The 24455-nt window shown below is 43.0% G+C and overlaps 1 protein-coding gene across 3 annotated transcripts in view; it reads left to right on the top strand.

The window, feature by feature from the left end:
• The window catches only part of LOC309492161 (globoside alpha-1,3-N-acetylgalactosaminyltransferase 1-like), a 71128-nt gene that overhangs the window by 20137 nt on the left and 26536 nt on the right, over positions 1 to 24455 (top strand). For 2 of the 3 annotated variants that reach the window (XM_082161037.1, XM_082161035.1), the window contains exons 2-4: positions 2712 to 2747; positions 10629 to 10655; positions 18017 to 18064. In XM_082161037.1, coding sequence (XP_082017163.1) covers positions 2712 to 2747; positions 10629 to 10655; positions 18017 to 18064 — 111 coding nt within the window. The remainder of the gene's footprint in view (positions 1 to 2711; positions 2748 to 10628; positions 10656 to 18016; positions 18065 to 24455) is intronic. The other variant, XM_082161036.1, reaches the window with a different exon arrangement.

The raw sequence follows: 24455 nt of genomic DNA, 5'->3' as shown, positions 1-24455 counted from the left end.
GTAAAGACACCGCTCACATGCAAAGTAGGAAAAAACTTCATAGTTTTATAGAGGAACTTGACTTAAAGGTACAATATGTAAGAATTTTGCATTAAAATATCCCAAAATCTCAAGGCCAGTGTTATATATTTTGTTAAGTTGATTACTTACAATATCCCAAATGTTTCCAACTATTTTTAAATCGTGAGAAAATTGCGATTTTAACCAAGGAAACGGGGCATTAGAACAGGGGTGAGCTGGGAGTCGCCAGTCAATTGCGTCATATCCGCGTTACCCTCGGTTTCCGCTCGTACTGCGTGGAGTCAGAGAATGTCTAATATGGTGGAGTCCTGGACAAATGCGGAAGTTGTAGTTGTAGCGTCTATCAAGCTACAAACTTTAGCTTGTTTCTTGCAGTCGTTATGGTACACAATTATCCTTTACCGATTGCAGCTGGTTCTGTCGACAAAGCATGCTTAATTTTATATTTTCCAAATGTAGCATTCGGTAATAGTTATGTTTATGTAAGGAAAGTATTATTGCTTTAGATTTGTGTTTAGTTTATTGACATTGTTTATCACGTCTGGTGTTTATGGCCATGTAAATAAACATAGCATGTGTAATACATAAAGATGAATCAGTATTTTGGCAAATGATGTGGGTATGTTCGAATGTACTTTTACAACAATTGTTTAGAACACGTAAAACTGCGCAGCGTTATCACAACAATGAATTCAACAAATACAGTAACATCTATGATAACCAATTTAGTATTAAACCTTACTTTTCTTGCGGTTAATTCATTTTAATGAAATAAAAGTGTGATGAGGTTTAAGAGTCAGGAAGGAAGAAGACAGGGATCGGCGTGACTGGGACTCGTACTTTATTCAAATAAAGCAAAACAAACAAAAGCCGCGCACAATGCGCATTCACCGTGGCAACCGCGACGGCACAAAACAGTTCAAAAATGAGAGCTCGGATCCACCGGTTTTCTTCCTCTGCGTCCAATTTTCTCTCCAGTCTCTCTCTCGTTCCAGCGCGGCTAATAAGCGGTCTCTCCACGCCAATAATACTGCAATAAGACACAGGTGTTCGTCATTTGCACTTGACCTACTTGCTCGTCTCTTCTCTATCCCATCACAGACCGCGCTGAACCACACCCCCCTCACCACAAAAAGCATGTCATTAAACGCAACATTTATAAAAATAGAACTTAGCCTCATCCATGAACATGATTTTTCGATTCCCGTCTGACTGATTTACATCCACGGTGGAGTTTAAAACGACAGTTCCCATCATTCCACGCTCCTTCACATCGTCATCAAGCTGCGCCGTTGTTGTTGTTTGGAATGTAGCGCCCTCTAGCGGCAAAAAATTCTTGCATATTGTACCTTTAAGCTAAGTTAAGTGTTTCATATGTCCAGCAGGGGAATCCTGAAGTATTGAGGGAGACCCTAGTAGCCTACTGCATGCAGCACATCGCTGCAATATAAAGTTAAGGCAACTAAACAACTAAGAGAAATATATGTCAACCTCAAATGTAACATTGGATCTGTACATCCGTATCGGTGTTGTAACATTATAATCTCGTTCACGGTAGAGAAAGATGCATGTAGGCTACACAGGGAAAGTAACCGTGAAGACACTGAATTTAACATAAAACAGCCGTCATAATAATCACAGATACACTTACATTGCTGTAAATGAGTTTTATATATACTGACCCAGATAATCATTTTCATTTTATGAATGAATGGCTTGTTCTAACTGTTGCTGGTCTTCGTCAACAACATGCCCTTTTGCACCACCTGCTGGTGAGGTCGACTTACAGCAGATGGAGAGTATGCAGTTCCTGGATGTCAATGTTGAATTTACTGTCGAATTTGAACCACTGAATTTGTGGAAGCGAATTTGCAAAGCGAAATAAAATGGACAGAAAATTGCCTGTTGAAAATTATATATTATTTTTAAACAGTTTGAATATTTTGGAAGTGAAATATGAAAGGTGAATATGGATTATTCTTTTTTTTAATAAAATTAAAATTAAAAATTAATTAAAATGTGTTTGAAATGTTTTGAATAGAAATATTCAAAGCTTAAATATTCAACCATGTTGAATTTCAGCCCATAAAAATGCAAGCCCTAAAAATACAATGCATTAAAATGCAAGCATGGTAAATGCAATGCCTATTTTTTTCAAGTAGTGCAACTCAACTGGCTTTTTTGTTTCAAAAACATTTGGCATTATTTTACTTCCATAGGCCCTGATCCTATTGCAACAGGTGCTGAAAGAGTTTCTATTAATCAATCACAGCAATCTTGAAATTATTTGGAAGTAAAAGAGAGAATGTGAAGTAGGCTAATTATTGTAAAAGTCACTTATTACATTACTTCTACCTTGTCAGTTATATCACTATTTTTCATATTTTATCACTCTGCGTTTGTCCATTGGTTGATTAGAGTTACATTGAAATAAGTAATGATGACACCACAGCAGCTCCTGAAAATGAACTCCACAGTCTTTCTGCTGGGCATTTAGGAACAGATTTAACCCTTATAAACTTTTCTCTACAATAATGTGTGTTTGCTACAGTATAGATCACTGCAAAACCTCATCAAACTACTGTGACAGGTTCATGTGTATCGGCGTATTAAATCTGATAATTCAATTGAGAAAATATATGATCTGCTTCAATTTATCATTCATGATCTGTTATTGTGTTTCCTCACAGATTGATTTATTTGGGCTGCACCCCCACTTCAACCAGGTGAGTGTTTTTCAACTGTGTGTGATAACTACACCCATCAAAACAATCTTGAAAATCTTAAAATAGCTACCAAAATAAATGTCGGTAATTGCAGTTTGACTAAAAGTAATGACTAAAAGTTGACAAAAAATGCAATGACTTTCCGTTAACTAAAACTAGACTAAAACTATGAAAGACAAAATGACCAATAAGACCAATAAGCCAATAATTCCCTTTTGTACGGTCACTACGAGTTACGTCAGTGACTGATGAAATTGGGAGTTTTGCTTAGAAGCCTACAAAAACCTTAGAGTTCTACAAAACGAGCCAATGGCATGGGAAATGCCATGGGTCTGTGGAATTTGCATGGCGCAACTCTGCCCCACCGCGTGGGTATAGAGGAGGAACGCTGGCAATCTCTGATTATGTTTTCGCTTCGGAGCCAAGAGTTTTCTTCACTCCCACAAGCCATTCTGAGTTATCTTCACTCTACGAGACGAGCGGCCCTCCAGTGTGTTGGTGCAACGGCTCTTTCCAGCGTGATCACATTGCCTGCTGCTGATCTGTGCAGTGATCTGCCGACAGTGTGTGTGCTTCTCCCTGGGTGCTTCAGCACTCTGCTGAGCTTTATCCTCTCTCTAAAAGAGCTGCACGTAGCAAGTCTTTTTCAAGACGGCTCGCCTGTGTGTTTTCTGGATGTGGGCAAGTGATCCATCTGCCTAACGGTCACGAGCGCTGTTTGGCGTGTTGGGCTCAATCACGCTCGGCAGCGCTCGTGGATGAGTCATGTTTTCATTGCGGGAACATGACCATTGTGATGTTTAGATCGAGACTCAATGATCTCCGTGTGGGTAGAGTCCCCTCTGCCACACCCCAATCTATCTCTTCCTCGAGAGGGGATACTTTGGCTGGTGGCCAGGGCAAGCCGTGGAGCTTCCGTGTGAGCCTGGTTCCTCTTAGGGATCCAGTGTTTTCATTCGGGGCTCCGGCGGATGATGTCATGCCACTCACAGCATCACAAGGCAGGCTTGATTCCTCTGGAAATGAGCATCCAACTGCGTTGCCTCCCTCGGGAGTGCCAGCGTTAGCTGAGTCAGATCCAGAGCTGATGGCCATGCTTTCCCGGGCAGCTGAAAGCATCGGTTGGAGTGGCGCCGCCCTTCCCCGAGCACTGTAGGCTGGACGATTGGTTCCTGGGCGCGACGCGTGCATCAGGACGCCACCGGGACGCTGTGCCTCCCATGTCCGGGCCGGTCGTTCCGCTGCGCACTGTACCGACCTCGCTCTACGGGCAACGTAGGTCACTGCGTGATCCCTGGGCCAGGTGATGTCCACATGTGTGGTCGAGGAACGCCATTAGGGCTCAACCAGTTTGATGTGCAGGAGAATGAGAACTTGTTTTCTCAGCTCCCCAATGTCCCAGGCTGGGTTCTTCGGCGGTGTGGTTGAGGACTGCGCCCAACAGTTTTTGTCCGCCCAGAAGCAGACTGAGGCCCTTCTGCACCTACGGCCAGCCGTCCGGAACTTGACCACGCCCCCACTCCGGGACGATATGCATCCCCACTGTCTTGTGCGAACGACCAGGTTCGGCTGTGCGATTCAGTTCGCACGGTCTCCTCCCCGCTTCCAGGGAAGTCCGCTATACCATGGTAGGTGGCTATGCCCCTGTCATGCGTGCGGAGGTCGCCACCTTACTGGTGATGGGTGTGATCGAGGCCTTCCCTCCAGCCAAGATGAAGTCTAGCTTCTACAGCCCATACTTCATTGAACCCAAGAAAAGCGGTGGGTTACGACCAGTCCTGGACCTGCGCGTCTTGAACCGATCCCTTCACAGGCTTCTGTTCATGAAGTTGACAGCGAAACGCATTTTCGAATGTGTTTGTCCTTTGGATTGGTTTGCAGAGATCGACCTGAAGGACACCTACTTTCATGTCTCCATTCTTCCTCGACACAGACCGTTTCTCCCATTTGGGTTAGCCCTGTCCCCTCGCATCGTCACGTAAGTCGTCGAGGCAGCCCTTGTGCCAAGTCGGCAACACGGGGTTCGCATCCTGAACTATCTCCACGACTGGCTGATCCTACTCACTCTCGAGACCAGGTTTGGAATTCGGGCCGGCTAACTCTCACGTGATCCTGAGACCCCAGCCTGGATACGTGCCCAAGGTTCCCACCACTCCTTTCAGAGATCAGGTGGTGAACCTGCAAGCGCTGCTTACGGAGGAGGCAGACCCAGCCTTGGCACTGCTCTGTCCAGTACGCGCCCTCCGTGCTTACATAGACAGAACGCAGTGTTTCAGGACCTCAGACTAGCTCTTTGTCTGTTATGGTGTTAAGCTGAAGGGAAAGGCTCTCTCCAAGCAAAGGTTGTCTCACTGGATAGTGTCTTGGCTTGCCAGACGCAGGGCCGACCATGCCCCCTTGGTGTGAAGGCACACTCCACCAGGCTTCCTCTTGGGCTCTAGCGCATGGTGCCTCGCTGACAAACATCTGCAGAGCTGGGCAACACCCAACACATTCGCGAGATTCTATATTCTCTGAGTGGAGCCAGTGTCCTCCCAGGTACTCGCTCCCAGTGGCCGGTAATAGGACCCGCTCGTGTCATCGCTTGCTGCGCCATTCCATTCCACTAAGACCCTGAGTTCTTCCTACACTGATGATGCCGTCACCCTGCCCGGTTGGTCAGCCCTCATGATTGGCTAGGTGTTCCATGTGCATGGTTCCCCTGTTGGGTGACTCCCACATGTGTATTTCCACGGTAAGTCTCCACCGACCTTGTGTCTTGTCCTCTCTCTCTCGAGGTTGAAACATTCCACCCTGCGGGCTGGATTTTGTTACATTTTCCTCCTGGGATATGTTACCCAGTGTACCTTGGTATTCTTGCGTTAAGCCTAGCCCTTCGTCCGTGCTAGTCTCACGACAGTCTTGCGCAGGGCACTGGTTGTGTGATTATACTGGGACCCCCAATTTCATCAGTCACTGACGTAACTCGTAGTGACCGTACGAAAGGGAACGTCTCGGTTACGTATGTAACCCTCGTTCCCTGAGTAGGGAACGGAGACGTTACGTCCCTCTGCCACAACCGCTGTACCGCTGAAACGGCCTGGAGTTCAGTCTCGGCTCCTCAGCGAGGAAACATAATGCGAGATTGCCAGCGCTCCTCCTTTATACCCACGTGGTGGGGCGGAGTAGCGCCATGCAAATTCCGCAGACCCATGGCATCTCCCATGCCATTAGCTCGTTTTGTAGAACTTGAAGGTGATAGGCTTAGATAGACTTCTAAGCGAAACCCCCAATTTGCTCAATCACTGTCGTAACATCTCTTTTCCCTACTCAGGGAACGAGGGTTACATACATAACCGTGACGTTCTGTTGCTTTTATATGAAAATAAATATAATGAACAAGACACCCAAGTACTTATTTAATTCCATTCCAAATACGTGTTTATCAATCATTTTTACTTTAATACAGACATATGTTCATATATTTTTTTTATAAAATGACATCACATTACCCATATAGAGATCACACTGTCAGAAAGTTTGGGAATATTCGCTCATAATTTATACACATAAAACATATCAGAGTTTTAAAATCAAACATTTTAAAAGAGAACAATACATCATGGTTGTTTAAACCAATGAGCATTAAGCTGTGTCGTCAGCAAGTCGTTTCCCATCGTGCTTTTGATCAGCGCACTCGGTGGAGAGAAACTGCAGAATCCGACACGTCCGCCGTCGTGAGTTTTTTTTTTTTTACATACGTCAGCATGACATCAGAGCAAGGCGTACCGCACTCTGACACATTTCTAACCGGCATGCATCTCCCGGTGATCACCGGTGATCGGTTCTGCGCAGATTTTGCTACGATAATTGTTGTTGTTGTTTTTTTATGATGTGCGAGGCTGCGAGCTGACATTGTCGAGTATGTTAATACTCACCATGCAAAAAACAAACAAAAACACTATTAGAATGCAGTAATGTCCCTAAAATTCCAGATATAAAATTCCCCTGCATGAGCTTTTGTCTTTTTATTCATAGGCTATAGTTAAGCACACAAGCAAGAGTGCTGTTTTTTCCACATGTGATATTAATTTTATACAGATCAATACACAAGAAGTTAATATTGTGAATTACAATTTGTCAAAAATTTCGCCAACGAAAATATAGTTCCAAACTAAGCCAAAGCAAAATAGTTGTACGCAGGGCAGGACTTAGGGGGCTGGGGCCCCTGGGCTTAAATTTATGTTTGGGCCCTACTTAAACTACAAACATCATTATGGAGTAGCACAAATTACACAAAAATTTAAATATGCTTTGAGGTTCCTAGAACAATTAATATTCAACATGCCTATAGTCAAAGTTTAGTGGTTGGGTGTAAGCCCGGCTCAATCGGCCCAAAGGAGGCATCCGATCAGCGGGTGAAGGTCTCTGCGCGTTACTGTCTTTCCTCGTGGCAAAGTAATTTGATTAAATGAAATATATTTTTTGCATATGTATTAGGGCTGTCAAAATTGCTCAAAAATGACGTTCGAATATTCCCTCTAAAAAACACACGAATATTCGAACTATTCGAACATCTGGTTGCGCATTTTTTCAATGACGCGCATTACGTCAATAACAGGACAAATTAATACAAAGAGACATACATAACTTGTATAGGTAGTTAATTTAAGTTTAAACATATTTGACAATGTATTACCAACACAAAACCAAGTAAATAAACTAATGGCCAAGACCGCAGACCTCAGTCTCGCTCACTCGCAGGCACTCTCTCTCTCTCGCGCCCTCGCGCTCACGCTCTCTCTGCTCATAACGGTTTAAATGAACAACAATAAGCACATGTTGAGTGCTGATCAAGAGTTTTGTGCAAGCAATTTAAGGTCGCGACTCTTGCCCCAAATATAGCAGGCTTCATTCAGTGATTGAAACAAATGTATTAACATTAATTGAAGTTTTACAGTATAGAACCGACATTGAAAGCTCCGAGCGAGCTGTGGTAAACATGGAACTTTTCTGTTTAACTTTAAATAAAATGAGGCACACAATTCCGAGAAATGTGACAACAAAGAACTTTTACCCTGAGGTTCATAAAAAATAAAGTGCTATTAAAAAAGAAAAAGGCTACTTACATTATTGGTGCTTGTATTAAAAAAAGGAAAAACTGACTGCAATTTATTCCATTGTCTTTTAGTGCACTGTCAACTTTCAGCAGTGACGCTGTGCTAGACAGTGCGACTCGTGTGACCTGTCCCTCAAGTCTTGTTTATAAATTATACTCGACGCGTCCGCACGAGCGCGAATCGCACCCTATCGTTTCAAAGAATAGTACAACGGCGAGCGCGTCGAGTATAAACGCCTCGTCCGTTTGGGGGAGGTGCGCGCGCAGTCTGCGGAGACTCGCGCTGTGGAGACAGGCGAAAGTATAAACAAGGCTTCAGGCAGCGCGCGCGCCCACTCGCAAAGCAGACAGCCGCGCCTCTGCTTCCGCGGGCGTGTTTTTCCATATTCGAAATTCACATTCGAATATTAATTTTCACGTTCGAATTTCTGTTTTTTAAAACTATTCGAATATATATTCGAATTTAGAATATTCGTTGACAGCCCTAATATGTATTAACTCGTTATTTCATCTGTCTCCATAAATGAAAAGGTTTTAATGATATCTGTGCATCATTAAAGGAGCATTTCACCCGTGGGAACATTAATCTTTATTGAAAGTGGGTCATATATGTAGTCGAAATGTAAAATAAATTTCGAATTTGGTGCCTTTTTGACCGAGGAAAGACAGAAAGTAATTTCAGGGCGCATTTGTATGAAAGACAACAACTCCCACAATGCACCACATTGCACAGCTTTGCAAGCCACTCCCACTAATCCAGAACAGCACATCAGGTATCCGCCTATCAGAGAAATCGCTCTTCCGTCTACAAGGCTAGCTACCACCAGAGCTTGAAATTCATTTCATGCAAAATATCTAGTTAGTTGGCGAACTCATTAGTGAATTACTCCTCGTTTATATTTCTTTCTAAATGGTGAATTATTGCATGGTACCGGGATGTTCAGTCAGAACATATGCGGTGCGAAACTAGGATGGTTCACAACACAAACGTCCGTGTCCTCGTCTGATTCAGAGATTTCGTCCAGGAGAAATTGGCATCATTGATTCTTTGCAGCAGACAGACTCTATCTCTGTGTCCGTAGGCGCACAGTGAGAGCACAGGCACCACCAGTCTGCCCCAGCTCAAGCCAGTCCGGGCTCCTCGTCCGCGACAGGCAGGTCTTCTGCCTCGGCTGCAGAAGCCACAGCAGCCGCCTCCTGTTCCTCCTTCAGCCTCAGCTGCTCTTAGCTATATTGCGGCTCGTAAAAGTATCCACCAACATCTGATTCGAGCATCAGACTTTCGAAATCCTCTTCTTCCATATAATATTGAGTACCTTCCGCTATCGTCGTAACTTCACATCTGGCTCCACAGCGCCTGTTAGCTTAGCTTCCAAACAAGATGGGAGGATATTGCTTTTTAGTTTCAGAAAGTAAAGTCCCACCCACTGATCTGTAATAGGTCTGTAGCGTGAGTGGGTCCCACCCCCTGGGAAAGATGAGGAACGAGTGTTTGTAGTCTCAACCCCTCTACAAAGATATGGGACTTCCTGCTTAGAATGACGCAAAATGATGATTTTTGCGTCATTGTAAGCAGGAAGTGCAACACTGAAATCCTTATTTCTCCCGTCTCATGGAAAAATTAGGGAATAATGCACGACCATTCAAAAATATGACTGGGTTTCTAACGATACAAGGCTTGATGCAAATGGGTGAAGTTTCCCTTTAAATGTGAGCGAATGTTTGACTATTCTTTTTAAATCTTTACTTCGATTAGAATAAAATAAAATGTTTACAATTTATTATGTCAGGTAAATGTATAATGCCAATTTCATAATCAGTTCAAAGATAATAGATACAAAACATCAAATGCTCTGGAATAAAGAGAGAAGATGCAATACCTTGACATTATAAAATACATGATCTGATCTGGGTTACAGAATCGCCCCGAGTCTCTCGTTGCATTTCATTATATAGACAAAGTTGTTTCACATGGAAACATATGCTAACAATGGGAATTTCCATTGATCACCATCCCAGACTTATTGGGGGCAGAATAGTTTACACCTTTGAGAATAGGATGTCATTTGCCTGGAAGACACACCCTCCTCTGTGTGCGAATTATCTCTAAACTCTTAAATACTTTATTACCTTTTGGTTTACTTCTTTGGGAATGAGACTTTTGTATCAGTCGCACTGAGAAATTTCAAATGATACCAAACATGTATAATACTGTATGATAATTGTTCATATTAAACCATATAGATTTTTGGGTGAATTCAGGAAGGGATGGGTGAAGGGAATGATGTGTAAATTGGAAGCTGGTCAACTCAAGTGTGATCGTGTCTCGAATGGGGACGGTAAATATAGCAAGAGAGTTCAAATGTTAACTTCCTTTGTTTTCTCAGAGAATAGCCAGCAGAATCTGCTGTTCTTACTCTACACGTCACTCTCCCACTTTACCTGATTGGGTTCTTTTAAAATTTTCTCTTACCAAACCAGATGGTAGGAAGATTTTAATATAAACATTTTTCTTTATCCATAATAATCGCATAAAATTAGCTGGTTAAATAGACAGCTCTATGCACACGCAAATCGACTCTCCTGTCGCAGATCTGCTGTAGGCCTACGTTAATTTCTGAAGTCTTGATTGCAAGTCATTTCGTTTATGAATTTGTTGTTTTGTTTTCGGAATTGTGTTTTGTTTTGCACAAGCTCACCCACCGTAATCCTTTTTTTCTGAATTAGGAGAATGTATTGAGACCATGCAGTATTTCAGCATTATAACCATATATATGTTTCAGATATAAAGAGCACAGATCCTGCCTTAAGTAAGTACTGCCACTCTTAATGCACTCACTGAAACACGCTCAAATCACACACTTACACATTCAAAAGCGCATTTAGAACCATACATATATGCACATGGCCTACACTATAGGCCTAGTGCAAGTTCAAACTTACTGTCAGCATGGCCAAGTGATTAAAAAAAGTCCTCATTTTATACTACATATTTTATCTCTGCTTCTTTCCTGTTATTGGACACTTTTACTTGATTACTCTAATTACCAGTAAGGCATTACAGTAATCTAGCATTGGGGGTCATGAATGCATGAATGAACTTTTCTGCATTTGACACTGAGAGTATAGAGATATTTTTAAGATGGAAAATGCGGTCTTACAAATTTTACATCAGCATAACAGTGAAAACCAACGGTTTTAGAACTAAGCCTTGCAGGACTCCATACCAAACTTGAGATCAATATGTGATTGAGTAATAATAATAATAATAATACTTTTTATTTATATAGCGCCTTTTAAGAACCCAAGGACACTTTACATTATAGTGACAGTTACAACTATACAATCAGGGGCCGGTTGCATAAACCTCTAAGACAAGTCTTACAAGTTAGACATCAATTTATTTTCTTTAAGACGGTTTATAGCTTTTTTAAATCAGTTACATAAAAACGTAGATAAGCCTACTTTGATACCGAAAACTAAGACTGACTGCCCCTGACTAACTGCTAGTAGGTCATACTAGAACTTAAGACACTGTCTTAACATTATGGCTATGTTTATGCAACCGGCCGCAGGATATAACAACATGAAACAGGCAGACAGACAGTGATCATGTTACAAATAAAATAAAACCAAAGTATACAATTAGTTAACAGAGCATAGTGTAAATAAATTAGTTTTGAGATCAGTTTAAAGGTCTGGAGGGAGGAGACAGCGCGGAGGTGTTGTGGGAGTTTGTTCCAAAGCTTAGGAGCTGAAATGCTGAATGCCCTACCGAAAACGACAAGTAACAGCAGGCTTAGCAAAGAGGACGAGAGGAAAGGTGGAAAAATCATAGATTTACATTTTATGTGGACCAAGTGGTATGCATATTAAGACACCTGATCTTTAAAAATTGTTCAGAAACAGTAGCAACAAATGTTTTAAAATTATACAAAATAAAAAAGGTTAAAATTAAATAGTGGTGGACATTGATAACCTGCATTCTTTCCTGGTCCAAGATCTTAGAATATGAAACTTGCTTTCCTTCTATGTCATGCTGACATAATGAATGTTATTTAAAAAAGACGGAAATCATGCTTGACTTGGAATTTAAACATTTAGAATCATACAGTATACTGTACTTATGTCTAAAGTTGTATTCAATACTATTCCATTTATATTCCTCAGACGTAAACCCAAGAATAGTTTATTTGTAATATTTTCTTTTTTTATGCTAAAACAATTAATATAAACAAATATAGCTAAGTAGCAGTTTTAATTTTATATATTGTTTTATAGTATATTATATATAACGAAAAAGTAAAACTCTCTAAACATACATTCTCTCTAAACATACAAATACACATGTACACGCACATGTGTATATCTTAAATATTGTTTGATTATGTTATTTGCAGTGTGTTGGGCAAGATACTCTACATTAAATCTTACCCTACATTAAATGTAGATGTCACGGCTCGTCGCAATGAAGAAGAAGATGAAGATAATTTCAAATGCTTTAATAATACAAACTCAGGAACAGGAGATCGGGTGAGACATTGACAAACAATACCGGACACTGAACTGAATACAGGCAGGAACTAAATACACAGTGATAATGAACAGACAGGCAGCTGTGAGGAAGATGATCAGTGTCCATGGTTACAGATTGGTGGCGGGAAACAGACAGGGAAACACAGGTGGTAAATGAAAACAACTGAAAGTCTATGAACTGGAAATAATGATGACATTATTGGAGGTGGTTCTGGAGGTGGACGAGGTGAAGGTGACGTGAAGGTGAGAGGCTGGAGAGACAGGATGGTGAAGGGATGACGACGAATCCCTGGTGGCGCTGATGGAAGGGGCCTGGTGGCACAGACCCAGAGCGGTCCAGAGCCGACAGCCCACAGCGGAGAGGGAGGGAGGAGACCAGGTGGTGAAGAGGCTGACGGCAGCTGGGGGACGACCGACAGAGACTCGGCGGCAGGATTCATGGGCGCAGACGGAGAGCTGGTGGATGCAAACGACGTCGCTGGACTTAGGCTGGAGGCGGAGCCATGGGATCCTCGTGCACGGGCGCTGCGGATGGAGGGCAGACCTGCGGCTCGACGTCAGGGGGACTCCCCAGAGGCGGTACCGGGCTGTGGACATCCAGCAGCGGTGGGGTTGGAGGACTGGCTGAGCTTGGTGGTAGGATCGTATATAACAGGTTGATGGTAGGGTAGATGCAGTCACTGGAGTGGTGAGAAAACGACGAAGATGCAGATGACGGGTGGGATAGGGTGGGAAGCGATGTCTCTTCGGAGAAGTCGATCAGCCAGTCCTCGTGATCCGTCGATTGGGTTCCCTCGTCTGCAGATGTCGTGGGCTCACACCCCTGGTCAGACTCCTGTTGGAGCTCCTCCGCCGGGGCGAGGGTCAGCTCTGTCCTCTCCATCTCGGACTCAGGCTGGCGCGTCGCCGCGGGTGTTAGCTCTCCGTCTGCGGGGGGCACGCACAAGTTCTCTGCCGTCGAGGGTTGCAATCCGGGCTCTGGGTCTGGCTGTGTTCTGGACAGACTGGACTGTTTCCAGAACAGGTCTTCAGGGTTTCGTCGTCAAGGGGGCTGGTGACTGCAAAGTAAAAGAAGTTCGTGGCAAAAGACAAAAAATCTTGGCTCTTGTGAGTGAGGAGGATGAAATCTAAATTTTCCATTTTTAGGTCCAGTATTCTGTCACGGCTCGTCGCAATGAAGAAGAAGATGAGGATAATTTAAAACGCTTTAATAATACAAACTCAGGAACAGGAGATCGGGTGAGACATTGACAAACAATACCAGACACTGAACTGAATAACGTTACAGGCAGGAACTAAATACACAGTGATAATGAACACAAACGACAGGCAGCTGTGAGGAAGGTGATCAGTGTCCATGGTTACAGATTGGTGGCGGGAAACAGACAGGGAAACACAGGTGGTGAATGAAAACAACTGAAAGTCTATGAACTGGACATAATGGTGACAGTAGCTTCTGAAGCTACCACCCTGGGAAATGTAGCAAGCTAAGCTACAGCATTATGGCAAAAGTAGTTTACTACATCTAAGTTATTTTTTTAAATTTCATTTTTATATTGAACCAACTTCATTCCAAGTCAATGCTGTCTCAGTGATAAATAAAACTGTCAGTCAAACTGATAGGCAGGCATAATTTGTCAGTCCAGTTTTTATTCAACAACTGTTCCAAAACAATTTGGCAACAAACAGCAACAACAAAAAACAAAACTATATAAAACCTATATAACTATATAACAAACAAACTATAAACTATAACAAAACCAGGTGTCGAGAGTGTGTGCATCTTTCCATTAAGTAAATTTCTCACGTGTCAGCCCAAGGATTGAGATTGGTACGTGATGTCACCGTCCGGAGCAGAAGGTGGTGGTAATGCACCAAAAAACTGGTTGTAGGGGCTATGAAATCAGTTTTATTTTTACCGTTTTAATTTTTCTGTATTCTGTTTTTTTGAACTCCCATTTTAATGGTTAGATAAAACTTTAGTAATCAAAAAGCATGTCTATCCATCCATCCATCCATCCATCCATCCATCCATCCATCCATCCATCCATCTTCTTCCGCTTATCCGGGGCCGGGTCGCGGGGGCAGCAGTCTAAGCAGGGATGCCCAGACCTCCATCTCCCTGGACACTTCCTCCAGCTCTTCCGGGGGGACATGCCCGGAACACCTTCCCAGAAAGGCGACCAGGAGGCATCCGGAAAAGATGCCCGAGCCACCTCAGCTGGCCCCACTCGATGTGGAGGAGCAGCGGCTCTACTCTGAGCTCCTCCTGAGTGACCGAGCTTCTCACCCTTCTCATCTCTAAAGGATCGCCCAGCCACCCTGCGGAGAAAGCTCATTTCGGCTGCCTGTATCTGGGATCTTGTCCTTTCGGTCATGACCCACAGCTCATGACCATAGGTGAGAGTAGGAATGTAGATTGACTCTTTCTTCACCACGACAGACCGGTACACCACCACTCTGTCGCACTCTTGCTCGCCCCATCTGGAACATTTATCCATCTCTTGCCGTCCATTTTATCTACCCCGGGAGTTCTCATCGATCATCGCTACTGCCGTTTACATTCCACCACAGGCCGACACCGGTGAGGCTTTGTCTAAACTCCATGAAGTGCTAAGCGGCTACATAAACAAACATCCTGATGCTGCTTTTATCATCGCGGGGGACTTTGACAAAGCCAATCTCAGGAAAGTAATGCCGAACTTTTACCAACATGTCACTTGTCCTACTAGAGGGAACAATACGCTGGATCATTGTTACTCTCAGTTTAAAAATGCCTACAAAGCCCGATCACAACCCACTTTTGGCAAATCGGATCATGCCGCCATTTTCCTCACACCGGAATATAAACAAAGGCTCTTCCAGGAGCCCCCGGTGCAGAAAGTAGTGACGCGCTGGTCCTCCACTTCAGAAACTTGGCTACAGGCGGCTCTTGAAGACGTAGACTGGGACATGTTCCGGGCGAGCTCATCTGGCGTCAGCGAGTTTACGGACGTAGCATTACGTTTTGTAAACACACTAACAGAAAAAGCAACGGAAACTGTAACTATTAAGATATTCTCAAATCAGAAACCATGGGTGAACAAAAAAAATCGTGCTGCAGTGAACAAATGCACGGAAACATACAACGCCGGTCTTCTGTCGGGGAATATGAGCGAGTACAAATCATCGTGCTATGCTCTTCGCCACGCAGTAAAAGACGCCAAACTCCGCTACAGGGATCATGTGGAGTCTCACTTCCAACTAAATGACTCCCGACGCATGTGGCAGGGACTGAGGACCATCTGCACCTTCGGAACCAATTCCTCTACAGAGGTGAGAGCAGATCCGTCGCTGGCTGACGAGTTAAACTCTTTCTTTGCTCGCTTTGATTGCAATCGCGGCAGCGCAACTCTGCCTCTCAGCGCGCGAGAAAGTAGCGGACAGAGCGGTGACAACCCTGCAATTACCGTGTCGGAGGACGAGGTTAGGCGGGCACTAAAGCGAGTGAATGTCAGGAAAGCATCCGGACCTGATGGCATCTCTGGTCGCGTTCTGAGATGCTGTGCTGATCAGCTCGCTGGATTGTTTACATCTATCTTCAACGAGTCCCTTGCTACCTCCGTGGTCCCCTCATCTTTTAAAAAATCTGTCATCATTCCCCTGTGCCGAAGAACAATAAACCCTCATGCCTGAATGACTATCGTCCAGTTGCCCTCACATCCACAGTCATGAAGGTATTTGAGAGACTGGTAAAAAACAACATCTGCTCCTTCATACCTGATACACTGGACCCTCTTCAGTTTGCCTATCGGCCAAACAGATCTACTGAGGACGCTATCTCTCACGTCCTACACTCCTCCCTCACCCACATTGACAGTAAAAATGGGAACAATGTAAGGCTGCTTTTCATCGACTACAGCTCAGCCTTTAACACTATAATTCCCAGCAAATTAACTTCCCTGCAAGTGGATTCAGGACTTTCTTTCATACAGACCCCAGGTAGGGAAAGTAGGCCGGTTCACCTCTGACTCCATCACCATGAGCGTAGGAGCGCCACAGGGCTGCGTTCTGAGTCCCCTATTTTACTCTCTCTACACACGATTGCGTGGCTTCTCACAGCTCCACTTCTATTGTCAAATTCGCTGACGATACAGTGGTTCTGGGCCTTATCTCCAACAACAACGAGACTGCATACATGGAAGAGGTTGAGTAATTAACATCTTGGTGCCAGGACAACTGTCTCTCTCTGAATGTGACCAAAACCAAAGAGCTGATTGTAGACTTCAGAAAGAGACAGCAGGCCTTTACTCCTCTTATGATCAGTGGGACACCTGTGGAGAAGGTGAGCAGCTACAAGTACCTCGGTGTGAACATCTCTGAGGATCTTACTTGGACCTCTCACATTCACACACAGGTGAAGAAAGCCAGGCAAAGACTATACCATCTGCGACAGCTGAGAAAATTCAGGGTATCACCAACGATCCTAAAAACGTTCTATTCAGGGGCCATAGAAAGTGTTTTAACTCAGTGTATCACAGTGTGGTATGGGAATAGCTCAAGTCACGACTGCAAAGCACTTCAGAGAGTTTTATCTTTATATTGCTTAAATTGTTAATTATTTTTAGTGTTTTATAATATTGCACTATCTTGGAGTGGACCCTATTTACATTTCACTATTGGTTGTATATTCTATATATAACTGTGTATGTGACAAATAAAAATCTTGAATCTTGAATCTACATCTACTGCATTACTGCAGAAGCTGCACCGATCCGTCTGTGAATCTCCCGTTCCATCCTTTCCTCACTCGTGAACAAGACCCCAAGATACTTGAACTCCTCCACTTGAGGCAGGAACTCTCCACCAACCTGAAGTGGGCAAGCCATCCTTTTCCGACTGAGAACCATGGCCTCGGATTTGGAGATGCTGATTCTCATCCCCGCCGCATCACACTCGGCTGCAAACCGTCCTAGTGCATGCTGAAGGTCCTGGTCTGATGGGGCCAGCATGACAACATCATCCGCAAAGAGCAGAGATGAGATCATGTGGTCCCCAAACCTGACACCCTCCGGCCCCTGGCTGCGCCTAGAAATTCTGTCCATAAACATTATGAACAGAACGGGCGACAAAGGGCAGCAAAAAGCATGTCTAATTAATTGAAATCATAAAACTTACACAATTTAACAATAATTTATTAACATTTTTAAATAAATTACATTTTTAGGGCACTATGAAATATGTTTTTTAACCAAATTCTGTTTTCTTTTCTTTTTGCTTTTGTTTTCTTGATTCCATTTGAATGGTTTAATTTAATTGTAATAACCAATTAATTAAAATGTAATGATTTAAGCAAAACTTTCTTCAAAGGTTAAACCAAACATTTCTTTTTATGGGTTGCCGTGTAGACCTTGGAGTCTATCTGTGTTTTTATGATATGACAATAGTTTTTCTCAAATCATTAAGGTAGGATACATGTTAGTTGTAATGTGTTAGTAGCTCCATCACACATGTTCTTCTACCTGGCAAATGCATGCATTATTGCAATTGCTAATGATGTATACTGTGCAGTAAGTCTGCACATGCATCCACATGCTAATAAAAACACAACAAAAGTTATATAACAGAACACACTGCTGTATCTCCTATTTCTTAGACAAGAAAAAGAGCACCAGGAAAATGATCAGTTGCAATCACCACATGGGTGAGTACAAAACTTCCTTCAACGGTTTTGCTCTAATTTATTGTGACTTGTGTAACACCAGCATCCTCCAACACAACACTTACGCTACTGGACCAGTTCTAGGTTCTAATGGAGTGGGGTAGAAAGATATAAAACTTGTGCCTGAGACCAGATATTGAATACAGAAATACTTTAGTGTAACACACTAAACATAAAAATAGTAGTTGGAACAGTAAAAAAAAAAAAAAAAAAAAGCCAAAGCAAACACAATCACATCAAAACAAAGAACAATAAAACATGAATCAATATGAAGAATTTGATACCGCAACTCAGTTTGAATTTACTTCAAGGTGTATAATACTTTTCAGTTTATGTAATAAAGTTCAGTTGGTGTGCAATAAAGTTAAATTCTTTTGTAATAAAGTTCAGTTTGCGTGTATTAATGTTCAGTTCCTTTGTAGTAAAGTTCAGTTCCTTTGTTGTAAAGCTCAGTTTCTTTGTAATATAGTTTTGATCGTGAGTAAGGAAAAAAAAGAAAATCTAATTCAATTTAGATCAAATCTAATCTGATCCAATCTAGTTCAGGGAAAACCGGGAAAAAGTCTTAAGTCTAAGTTCATCTTAGTCCTCTTGTCATGCACGTCTTCTCCACACACACACACACACACGCACACACACATATCATGGAAGAATCTTTGTCCAACGTCATACAGTTTTAACTGTAACATAAAACCTGACCAAACAAATGTCATTCACCCAAAATTGTTCAGTTTAGGATGCAGACCAGATAAGTATTATTATTTCTTCCTCTTTAAAGATTTTAAATACACTTTTACAAGTTACACTCAATCTGTCTGCCTCTTCGACCGTTACTTTACAAATGATGCACGTTATGCACATGCACTACCAGCCTGGTTTCATTGTTAAAACGTAGGTAATAATACGTAATTTTCAAAGACATAAAACCTACTTTTTTGTACGTTTGGATAGATGCTGAAATTTATAATATGGACGTATCTGCAACATACGTAGCATTATTAAGTTTTTACAGCTACAAAACGTTAACTATTTACAAATCTTTCATAGCATAAAGATACACTATATTGCCAAAAGTACTGGGACACCCCTCCAAATCATTGAATTCAGGTGTGAATTCTTTCTGCAGAGTCAATAGGTACAGACCTCCAAACTTCATGTGGCCTTCAGATTAGCTCAAGAACAGTGCGTAGAGAGCTTCACGCAATGGGTTTCCATGGCTGAGCAGCTGCATCACCAAGTGCAATGCAAAGCGCCGGATGCAGTGGTGTAAAGCACGCCACCACTGGACTCTAGAGCAGTGGAGACGTGTTCTCTGGAGTGACGAATCACGCTTCTCTGTCTGGCAATCCGATGGACGAGTCTGGGTTTGGCGGTTGCCAGGAGAACGGGACTTGCCTGACTGCATTGTGCCAAGTGTAAAGTTTGGTGGTCAGTGATTATGGTGTGGGGTTGTTTTTCAGGGGTTGGGCTTGGCCCCTTAGTTCCAGTGAAAGGAACTCTTAATGCTTCAGCATACCAAGACATTTTGGACAATTTCATGCTCTCAACGTAGTGGGAACAGTTTGGGGATGTTCCTGTTCCAACATGACTGCACACCAGTGCACAAAGCAAGGTCCATAAAGACATGAATGAGCGAGTTTGGTGTGAAGAAACTTGACTGGCCTGACCTCAAACCGATAGAACACATTTGGGATGAATTAGAGCGGAGACTGCGAGCCAGGCCTTGTCGTCTAACATCAGTGCCCAACCTCACAAATGTGCTTCTAGAAGAATATGGGACAGGAAGTGAAACTAGCATTGCATTCGGACGTGCCTTGATGCCTTCCGACCTTAGCATTTATCAGTTTTCGGACGCAGCCACAGACTTGAGAGAATCGAACCATTAAAAATACCAGAAGACACTGTGGGCAGTGGACGTATGGAAGCCTGTAAGCTTTAAACTTCTCGTTCTCACTTAAGGGATCCCTGCTGCAAATTCAAAACACGTGACGGATCGTGAAAGTAAACCTTTGTCTCTCTTTTTCTTAATTTTAATAAAGTGATAATAAGACCTTAAGAAAGCGGCAGTATTTTTATTGCCATATTAAAAATAATCTTAAAGGGCATATTGCAGGTTAGAGTACCCAGTGACCCAATGTATAGAAAAATAATGTAGGAACTAGATTCTAAAAAATCGCATCTGAAAATCACCAAAATCGGAAGTGACGTAACAGGAGGGAGTGCGGCCAATTTAAACAATATGAAAGCAATGGATCACAATGACAGTTCGGACGCTGAGGAAATTGCAAATGTTTACTCGTATGACGGACCTCAGCCATATAATTATGAGCCTGCTATAGAACCCAGAGAGCAGGGACAGGCCAGGATTAGACAGAACAACGGTCAGAGGAGACTAATTGAGTTGTGGTATGAAGAGAACAGGGCAGGTGTCTTGGTGAGAAACTGATGTTAGCTTAGATATATACATGTTAGCTGACTATATATATAACACTATGCTCAGATCATAATAGTGTACAGATTATTATCATGTATCAGGCAATAGCAAAGCTAGGATTGGACCCTTACCTGCATGTGTTGTGTCAGCCATTAGGAGACTTTATAAAGTTCAGTTCACTTTCACTTAGCTTTCCTGTAGCTCAGTGGTAAGAGCATTGCGTTAATAACGCAAGGTTGTGGGTTCGATCCCAGGGGATTGCACATACCTATGTATAAATGTATAGGATAATGCAATGTATACAGACCTATCTCTCTCCTACCTACAGACCTATCTCTCTCCTACCATTCATTGCGAAGACACTTGAAAGAGCTGTCTTCAACCAACTAACATCCTTCTTGTCTCTAAACAACCAGCTGGATGTCAACCAATCTGGCTTCAAGAAAGGACATTCAACTGAGACTGCATTACTGTCAGTCACAGAAGCCCTACGGATCGCAAAAGCTGCTTCTAAATCTTCAGTCCTCATTCTCCTGGATCTGTCTGCTGCCTTCGACACGGTGAATCATCAGATCCTTATGTCCACCCTCTCATCACTGGGCATCACAGGAACTTCACTCCACTGGTTTGAGTCCTATCTCACAGGTAGGTCCTTCAAGGTCGCATGGAGAGGTGAGGTATCCAGAGCACATCAGCTGACCACAGGTGTTCCCCAGGGTTCAGTTCTTGGTCCCCTCCTCTTCTCCATCTACACCACATCACTGGGACACATCATACAGGCACACGGTTTTTCCTACCACTGCTATGCTGATGACACGCAGCTCTTCCTCTCCTTTCAACCAGATGATCCCACAGTAGCTGCACGGGTCTCAAGCTGTCTGGCGGACATCTCCACATGGATGAAGGAACATCACCTGCAGCTCAACCTGGCAAAGACTGAGCTTCTCGTCCTCCCTGCCAATCCGTCTCTACAGCACGACTTCACCATCCAGCTAGAGTCATCATTAATCACCCCATCAAGATCGGTCAGAAATCTTGGAGTAACGTTTGATGACCAGCTGACCTTCACAGATCACATTTCAAAGACAGCTCGATCATGCAGGTTTGCACTGCACAACATCAGGAAAATCAGGCCTTTCCTAACTGAGCATGCAACACAACTTATCGTCCAGGCCCTGGTCATCTCTAGGCTTGACTACTGCAATGCTCTTCTGGCTGGACTTCCAGCATGTGCAACCAAACCCCTACAGATGATCCAGAATGCTGCAGCTCGTCTTGTCTTCAACGAGCCCAAGAGGGCCCACGTCACTCCTCTGTTCATCTCTCTGCACTGGCTACCTCTCGCTGCTCGCATCAAGTTCAAGGCACTGACGCTTGCTTACAGAACTATCACAGGCTCAGCTCCCTCCTACTTTCACTCACTCCTACGAGTCTACATCCCTACCAGACACCTACGATCGGTCAACGAGCGACGTCTCGTGGTTCCATCACAGAAAGCCACAAAATCACTTTCCAGAACATTCTCATTCACAGTTCCATGCTGGTGGAACGCTCTCCCCACCCTCATCCGGAATGCAGAATCCCTGACAACATTCAAAAGACAGCTGAAAACCAATCTCTTCCGTGAGCACTTAACCTTATAGAAAAAAAAAAAGAAAAAAAAAATTCCTTTCCCTTTGAAACATCACTTATCAGGCTTATGCTACTCTGAATAATACCTGAACTTCGTATTTTGAGCACTTCTTGCGTTGTTGTTGCTTTTGCCTCTTTATGATGACTCGCTGAATTTTGTCCTAATTTGTAAGTCGCTTTGGAAAAAGGCGTCTGCTAAATGACTAAATGTAAATGTAAATGCAATGTAAGTCGCTTTGGATAAAAGCGTCTGCCAAATGCGTAAGTTCAGTTCAGTTCAATTTATTTATATAGCACATTTAAAAACAACCATAGTTGACCAAAGTGCTTAACGAGGTCCAAAATCAAAGAGATAATATACACAAACAATACACAATATACAATACAAAATAATCAACATTAGAAAAAGGTCAAGATATCAAAGCTCAACTTGAATTGAAAGCCACTGCATAGTATGGGTCTTAAGCAAGGACTTGAATGTTTCAATGGTCCGAGCTTTTCTTACATGAATAGGTAGACTATTCCAGATGTTTGGAGCAGCCACTGCAAAGGCTCGGTCACCGTTGTTTTTTAACCTGGATCTGGGCACATCGAGGAGCATCTGATTGGAAGACCTCAGTGCTTTGACAGATGTGTGGACATGTAAAAGCTCCAATAAATAAGAAGGCGACAACCCATTTAAGATTTTGAAAACAATTAATACAATTTTAAATTCAATCCTGAAACAAACAGGAAGCCAGTGAAGCGTGGCCAAAACCAGTGTAATATGGTTGCGCTTTTAAAGGCTAAATAAAGGCTATGAATAACCCCATTTTGGTGACAATGAATAAAAAAATCTAAGTTGTCTTAGTGTGTTAAAACTGTATATGTAGTATTAGTATTAGTGGCTTTGTACAGATTGAAAATGAATTATAGAACTATTTATGATAATAATAAGTTTCGGCTGCAGACTAATAAGAAACACATAAATGCATTACATTAAAAGTTTATGAAGGATATGTTCATGAATTAAATTAAGACAAGGCAAATTTTGTAAAACAGATTTATACTTCTGCGTCAAACTCCCGCCGTAGCTACGTCGTAGGCTGTGTGTTGCGCGCATACCCTTCGGCATACCCTTAAGCCTTGTTTATACTTTCGCCTGGCTCCGCAGCGCAAGCCTCCGCTGACTGCGCGCGCACCTCCCCAAACGGACGCAGCGTTTATACTTGACACGCTCGCTGTTGTGCTATTCTTTGAAACGACAGGGGGCGACTCGAGTAGTTCTCCTCTAAACCATCAGGAATCAGGGTTACCATCAGGGTTTTTAAACGCCTCGTCCGTTTGGGGAGGTGTAGTAAATGGGATGCTATAGACAAGGTTGTCCAGTATAGGGCGGTATGGATTTGCATATGTTACCTTTTCTCTTGATACACTGGAGTAGAGAGTAGTGTTGTTCCAGTCTGTTATCTGCTGAGACGGTGTCGAGATGTACGTTGTCCGCTCTGCAACTGTTAATAAAGATTCAAATTAATTTATCTCCATGTCTCCACATTTATGATGCACCAAAGGATATTACATAAATGGCGACAAGGATAAAAAGGCACTAAGGAACCATGCTGAAAATTGCACACGGAGTACAGACCACATGCAGAGAAGAGCAGACAGTGCATAAACACGATGGCAGCGCTGGTAGGAACGGTGAGCCCATTTGACGGTGAGACACAATTATGGGAGGATTACAGTGAAATGTTGGAATTTTTCTTTCAAGCAAACGAGATTACCGACGCTGACAAAAAGAAAGCAGTGCTATTAAGTGGGGTAGGTGCAGCCACTTATAGTTTGTTGAGAAGTTTACTGTGTCCCATGACTCCAGGGGAGAAAACATATTATGAGTTGATTAAACGTGCTCAAAGCCCATTACAATCCAAAGCCGAGTGAAATCGTGCAAAGATATAAGTTTAATTCACGCACACGGAAGAATGGAGAGACTGTTGCTGACTATGTGGCTGAGTTGAAAAAGTTAGCACAACATTGTGAGTATGGGGCAACGCTTTCGCAAATGCTGCGAGACAGACTCGTGTGTGGAGTGAATGATGACAGGATGCAGAGACGGCTATTGTCGGAAGTGGACTTAAACTTCAAGAAAGCACTTAATATCTGTCAAGCAATGGAGTCGGCAAACAAAAATGTAAAAGATTTACAAGGAATGTTAACAGATGAGACAGCGCAAGCAATGAGGATGCTGAAAGGACAAACATCGGTGCATAGAGTGTACTCAGCGGAAAAGAAAGGCCAGAACAAAGGAAATCATGCGCCCGAGGAATG

This window comes from Leuciscus leuciscus, assembly GCF_965113295.1.
Source record: "Leuciscus leuciscus genome assembly, chromosome: 2".
In the NCBI taxonomy this organism is placed as follows: Eukaryota; Metazoa; Chordata; class Actinopteri; order Cypriniformes; family Leuciscidae; genus Leuciscus; species Leuciscus leuciscus.
Note: the sequence above shows the minus strand (reverse complement) of the source record. Positions and strands in the feature narration are given on the sequence as shown.